The sequence below is a fragment of the Mustela lutreola genome, chromosome 1 (genome assembly GCF_030435805.1).
Source record: "Mustela lutreola isolate mMusLut2 chromosome 1, mMusLut2.pri, whole genome shotgun sequence".
Classification (NCBI taxonomy): domain Eukaryota; kingdom Metazoa; phylum Chordata; class Mammalia; order Carnivora; family Mustelidae; genus Mustela; species Mustela lutreola.
Window position 1 is genome coordinate 274,183,270 of NC_081290.1, and position 7,190 is coordinate 274,190,459.

General features: G+C 36.2%; 1 protein-coding gene across 1 annotated transcript; it reads left to right on the plus strand.

The window, feature by feature from the left end:
* The first annotated feature begins 1,604 nt into the window (after nt 1-1,604).
* On the plus strand, nt 1,605-3,508 carry LOC131807757 (olfactory receptor 4C5-like). The gene is made up of 2 exons (XM_059133426.1): nt 1,605-1,615; nt 2,602-3,508. Exons 1-2 carry the CDS (start codon nt 1,605-1,607, stop codon nt 3,506-3,508), a joined length of 918 nt encoding a protein of 305 aa, XP_058989409.1.
* The last annotated feature ends 3,682 nt before the right edge of the window (nt 3,509-7,190 follow it).

A 7,190-nucleotide genomic window follows, 5' to 3' on the forward strand; every position in this document is an offset into this window, starting at 1 on the left:
TCCTAACTAGTCTGCTTCTACTCTTGCTCCTTTATGAGCCATTCTCTAGACAAAAGCCAGAATAATCCTCTTACAGTGGTCTGCATGATCTGTCATCAACCACTCTTTATTCATCCCACTCCTCTTAAGCTAGCCTCCTTTGATCTGTGGTACCAATCATGCTCCCACCTCAGGGACTTTTCATTTGCTGGTTTCTCTATCTGGAAGCTTCTATGCTCAGATACCTTTGTCCTTCCACAGCCATTCAAGTTTGGCTTATGCCATCCCTTCTCAAAGAAGCCCTCTCTGATTAGCTTACAGAAAATAATCCTACTCAGGGATCATGTGTCATTTACCCTGCTTTATATTTCTCCTAGCAGGTATTATATTTTTGACATAATATATAATTCCTTTTCTATTTGCTATTTTCTGTCTCTACGTACTAGAATATAAGCTTCAGGAAAGTAGAGACATTATCTGCTTTTTTCCCTAGAGTATTAGGCATATAGTAGACCTTGAGTATTTTGAGGTGAACTTATAAGCGAATGACTAAATAAACCATAAAATTATATTGCATTATATAATCTTCCCCTATATCACACACGCGCGCACACACACACACACACACACACACAAGGGCCAGATTGATAGGATTTTTTTCAGCAGGGTCCTTTCAATGTGGTTACTACGGATACTCATATTAGCTAAGTTTGGCTGGGACTGGAATTGAGAAGCTAACAAAAAAAAAATTCAATAACATATTTTGTTTCTATTTTACTTCAAAGCAAGTTTTAAAGAAGATTTTTACAAATTGATTAAGCAGAAACAAATCTCCAACAGAATAAAACAGAAAAACCCATGGTGAAAGAACACAGAGGACAAGAATATCTGGATCTCTAGAAGTCTTTTTATCTCTCCTAAATATAGTGGTTGCTCTTCTCTTATCCAAAGGCAAGGTAATTTTTAAAAACGTGAAACCATGACTCTCAAAGAAATATAAAATGAACACATACCAAAGGTTTTATTTAGTTCTTTCATTAATGAGGAAACTGGTATGATTATACTCAGCCTAAAGGAAATTCCAAAATAGCACCCTTACATTATTCAGTCAGGGATGTGTAAATAATTTACAAATAAATGCAAAACTGGCTTGATCTGTAATGACCAGCGAAATCAATCAACGTTCCACCCAGTAGCCTTTGTATTTCTATGGACCAGAGTTGTTAGCGTTATTATCAGTTTTATAAATTTAAGGAGTTGTTGAATAGCTCGAGATATCAAAAGGCATAAATCCGATAGAATCATATAATCCCAAAGAGAGTGTCATAGATAACACATAGACTTCAACTGAAGATGTCCAGTAATCTTTAGGTTACATTTCTTTCTTACACAATATATTTTTCTGACAAAAGTTAACCTTACTTTGTCTCTGTACATCAAAAGAAGTACAGATGTTTTATAAATAAAATAAACTTATATAAAAGGAACACTCTTTCTTTCTTTTTTTTATACAAAGGAAAAAAACACATATTTTCTGCATCCATTGGAGCCCTGAAACAACATACTTCAAATGAAAGATTTAGAAGAGCTTAATTATGTTTACTTACCAAGATGTAGATAGGACTATGGGAAACCAGTAAGGGGTGATAAAGCCATTATCACAGTTAAACCTGAGAGAGCAAGGGGAGAGAGTGATTACAGGAAACCAGAAGTTCTGTCCCAAAGAGTTCTGTCTCATTAGTCACCCATTGGTTGACACACTATAAGAGGGAACCAGGACAGTAAATACCCTGAAATCCTTTTCTTCCCACCTGTCTTACATTCAGTTGGTACCACCTGTTGGTAAGAATTAAGAGAGTTCTGGCTGAAGGGGACCAGGGAAAGCAGCTGCCCAGGGTGTACACACTGAGAATAGATCTGAAGGGGTGGAAAGAATACAAGAATATATCTAGTTCCTGTTCTGTGAATTCCACTTTTTCTCCCATGTAAGAGAATAAACACTTTGATCTGCGGAGTTAGGAGGAAAAAAGAAATCACAGGAAAAATGAGTAAGGAGTCTTCCAACTGACTTATTTATATAATACTTGTTGAATACCACGATGGGTCAGACACTGACTGATCCAAGTGCTGGGGATAAAGAGGTGAACAAGACAGATACAGATCTACTCTTCCACTTACTTGAAGGGTTTTTAAATGAAAAGAAAAAGGTGAATTGCACTTAACCTGTATATTAAATCAACAATTGTACAAATAGTCTTTAAAAAAATATTTAATGAACAGTTCTTAACATTTCTTATTAGCTGAGAAACAATCAGGCTAATTATATGGTGAGTTAGTTCCCTGTATCTGGATGTCCTCTAGCACAGCCTCAGTGATGATTCATCAGCTGATGAACCTTGTAAGAAGCTGTTAGTTCAAAAATTCACTTTTTTTATAAAATAGAAAAAAGATGTTTCTTTTCTTGGTACACCATGAAAAAATAGCGTATACTACTAAAATGTTTTGGTCTTGTCTAAAAATCCAAAATATAAAGTTCTCATCATTTGAATTTGGAGATCTTATCTTTGCAGGTTAATTCTGCACTCCAGAATCTATCATCAGGATTGAAATGAAAGAAGACAGGATGAATGTGACCGAATTCATTCTAATGGGTCTTACCCAGGATCGTCCAATGCAGAGAATTCTATTTCTAGTGTTACTTATCACCTACATAGTCACTGTCACAAGAAACCTACTCATTGTGGTTACTATCATTGGTAGCCAGGCTTTGGACTCCCCAATGTATTTCTTCCTGGCCTTCTTATCTTTGATAGATGCATGCTATTCCTTTTCCATCATCCCTAAAATGCTAGGTGATCTGCTCTTTGATTCAAAATCTGTTTCCTTCAGTGGCTGCATGACACAGCTCTTTATAGAACATTTCTTAGGAGCTTCAGAGATTGTCCTCCTTGTGGTCATGGCATATGACCGCTATATGGCCATCTGTAGACCTCTGCACTATGTGTCCATCATGAACCACCACACATGCTGCCTCCTGGTGTGTGTGTGTTGGGCAGTAGGTTTTCTCCACTCCATTGGACAGATTCTGGTTACTCTCTGGATCCCATTCTGTGGTCCCAATATCATTGATCACTTCATGTGTGACATTTTCCCCCTGATACAACTTGCCTGCACTGACACTTTCCTTGTTGGTCTCTTGGTTGCTGCCAATGGTGGGGTAATCTCTGTGATCACTTTTATCATGTTATTGGTATCCTATGTGGTCATCCTGTGCTCCTTGAAGACTCACAGCTCTGCAGGGAGGAAAAAGGCCCTCTCTACCTGTGGCTCCCACATCACAGTAGTTGTCTTGTTCTTTGTGCCCTGTATTTTTATGTATCTGCGACCAGTAGCTACTTTTCCCATGGATAAAGCCATAGCCGTATTCTATACTCTTGTTACTCCCATGTTAAACCCTGTCATCTACACAGTCAGAAATACAGAGGTAAAAAATGCCATTAGAATGTTATTAAATAAGAATAACAGATGATAAGTGACCCAACACAAAGATTTTATTTCTATCATGATTTTTACATTTTTATATTACTTTAAAGCACTTTCCATACCTCCCATGTGAGACAACGCCTCCGTAAGATAGGTATTATTATGATTATTGTTGTTTTACAGATGAAGGAAAAGAAAATTCAAAAACATTGAATAAGTAGCCCAATGTCAGACAGAGCTAGTGTGTGGATCTGCTTTTTTTTCTAAATCCAAATCTGATGATCTTTCAAGCATTCGAAGACTATTAGGGGGAAGAAAAGCAGTAATGCATCAGAACCATTCTTGTTTTGTAACAAATTTAAAACATGCCTTTCTAGCTACAGAGTTGTATAATGGCTTGTGTATATAAGCAGTTGGTACTCAGAAAGCTGTACTGTCTACTGGCATATAGGACAGTGTGGAGTATAATTTAGAAAGAGGATACTTGCCAAGACCCTTTTGGCCCACAGTTGATATACCTAAAGTTTAAAGTTATTTTGGGGTTTCTTGTTCTGTTGAGTAAAAGTTGTCAGGAATTATAAAAATTAATGGTATTTAAACCGATGTGACAATGTTTAAGTGTTTTCACATGGTCACCTCTTATAAAATTGAATTTCTATTGTTTTTATTTTACAAAAAAAAGTGGAAAATCAAAAGGTTTAAATAAGTAGATCCTAGAACATATAAGTCAGCCTTGAGCCCAAATATTCTTACTTCCCATCCTATGATCTTTTCATTATATAGGGGGCTTGGACTGGTATTTGATGATTTGTTCTATAAAAATATTTGTTATTATATGCTATAGGTTATGACACTTTATCAGAGTAATAATTATTAGTACAATCAAATGCAAGTGTTTCTCAAAACATACAATAAAATATATTTTAAAAAAAACTTTTACTATTAAAAAACTGGCTTTACTTTTAGTTCCTTGAGACTGGGATCCTCTTTGGAAGGTCATTTATAAAGGATAGGAAAAAACAGGAATCATTACAATTGAACAAAAAAAATATTTTTTAGCAAAACAACTTATATGACTTTGTTGTGAATCAATTTTGGCTCTTTTTTTTTTTTTTTTAAAGATTTGTTATTTATTTAACAGAGAGAGAGATCATAAGCAGGCAGAGACAGGCAGAGAGAGAGGGGGGAAGCTGACTCTTCGATGAACAGAGAGCCTGATGCGAGGCTCAATCCCAGGATCCTGAGATCATGACCTGAGTAGAAGGCAGAGGCTTTAACCCACTGAGCCACCCAGGCACCTTGATTTTGGCTCTTTTTAAAAATAAAGTCTGTTTCGCTAAGCATGATACGCTCTAGTTCCATCCATGTTGTTGCAAATGGCAAGATTTCATTTCTTTTGATGGCTGCATAGTATTCCATTGTGTATATATACCACATCTTCTTGATCCATTCATCTGTTGATGGACATCTAGGTTCTTTCCATAGTTTGGCTATTGTGGACATTGCTCCTATAAACATTCGGGTGCATGTGTCCCTTAGTCAAGCAGAGAAAGACAACTATCATATGATCTCCCTGATATGAGGAAGTGGTGATGCAACATGGAGGCTTAAGTGGGTAGAAGAAGAATAAATGAAACAAGATGGGATTGGGAGGGAGACAAACCATAAGTGACTCTTAATCTCACGAAACAAACTGAGGGTTGCCGGGGGGAGGGGGTTTGGGAGAAGGGGGTGGGATTATGGACATTGGGGAGGGTATGTGATTTGGTGAGTGCTGTGAAGTGTGTAAACCTGGTGATTCACAGACCTGTACCCCTGGGGATAAAAATATATGTTTATAAAAAATAAAAAATTAAAAATTAAAAAAAAAATAAATAAAAAATAAATAGGCATAAAAAAAAATAAAGTCTGTTAAAAGAAGTCTGTACCTAAATACAAATGTATATGCATGTCATAAATGTGCTAATAGCTTCCTCTTAAAAAAAAAAAAAGAAACATTTTATTTATTTATTTTAGAACTGAGATAGAAAGTGTGAGCAGGCGGAGGGCCAGAGGCAGAGAGAGAATCTCAAGGACACTCCACACTGAGCACGGAGCCCAATGCCAGACTCAGTCTAATGATGCTAAGATCATGATCTGAGCCCAAATCAAGATTTGGAACTTCAAATGACTGAGCCACCCTGGTGCCCCTGTAATTTTTTTTTTTTTTTGACAGAAAGTTCCAGACTCCTACCTCACATGGATACCACATTTTTTATTAAAAACATCAGTTGATTGCATGATGTGAAAATATTTAACAAGCGTATTATGGTTAAGAAAATGTAGAGCAAAAACCTTATCTTCAGGATGAGGAGACATGATCTTATTTCTCACTATGCCATCATCCTTTTCTGTGACACAAAACAGCTCTCCCTATTTCTACCAGTAGTTTACTTAGGTAATTCAGAAGCTGTTTCCAAGTTCTGTGATTCTGCTTATGCCAATATTTTTATTATTATAAATGCTGTTAATTTGCTTCTACTTCAGTTAGAAGAAGTAAAATTGGAAAGGTTATGAGAACACATCTCATCTCATGTAATTTTTCCATTACTCATAAACAACTTAGAAGATGTCCTTCTGGGCTAAAGGGTCTGTGGATTGGTCTAAGACAATATGAGTCCTGCTCTTTGAGAACATGTCCTTCTCCCTACTGAAATGTATGAAGCTGCCCACAAGAAGAATACTTTGGCAGGTATCTGATTTTTATGAAACTAGTCCCCGAGCCCATCAAACATCACATCCTACCTCAACTAGTTTCTCACTAGCTATAATGTGATCTGTATTTAATTTCTTTTTTATTCTGGTTTACCATTCTAGATTGAAACTCTGTGTTGCTATCTCTCAAGGGTTACCAACCTAGTCTGTCTTCGGATTTATATTCTGGAAATAGACTTTCTTGGGATAGCTCCAATAACTTATCTTTTGAACAATTATCTTCATGGCTAAGTCTCATTGATTTATATTTACCTTCATTGCATGCTACTTTCGTCCTTGAGGGGGGTAGACTAGACAGGTGTAGAGGTTCTAATGCAATTGCCGAGCACTGTAGCTAGGTAGAGACTGGATGACCACTTAATGGTCAATATGAATGGATTGCAATCTTTCCTGATGTTGAGTATGATGTCTGTTTAAATACATGCTAATTCTCTGATCTGGCTCTGGCTTTCAGTCAAGAGTTGAAAGACAAGTTTAAGACATCTTCTCAGATGATACTTCAGTAAAATGTGTATTCCTTATAGCTTTTAAGTTTCCATCCTCATTCAAACTTTCTTTGGCATCTGCCATCACAAATATTATCATAGCATTGTAATACTCAAGTGCCTAATAAACCTGGGTTTAGTTGGTCTCAGTTATTGTAAATTGTTCTCCTCATGATACGTGTTGCTCACAGTGACCACATTCTCTTGAGCCAATTCAGATTTATGTACAATTTCTTTTTCTTTTAATAAAGGAAACATATTTGAACAAGGGTGAATGTGGTTCTATATAGGAATATTTCTGAATTGAATTGAATTAAATTTGTTTAAAAATCATTCCAAAAATTAATATTTATTTCTCTTAGTATATAATTGTATTCTAAATCACAGTTGATGACAGCATAAACGTGTCATGACACTTTAGTTGTAAAACAATAATTTAGGAATTAGGATCCTGAGCCAAGATTTACAGGCCTGGCTTCTTTCTTTGCC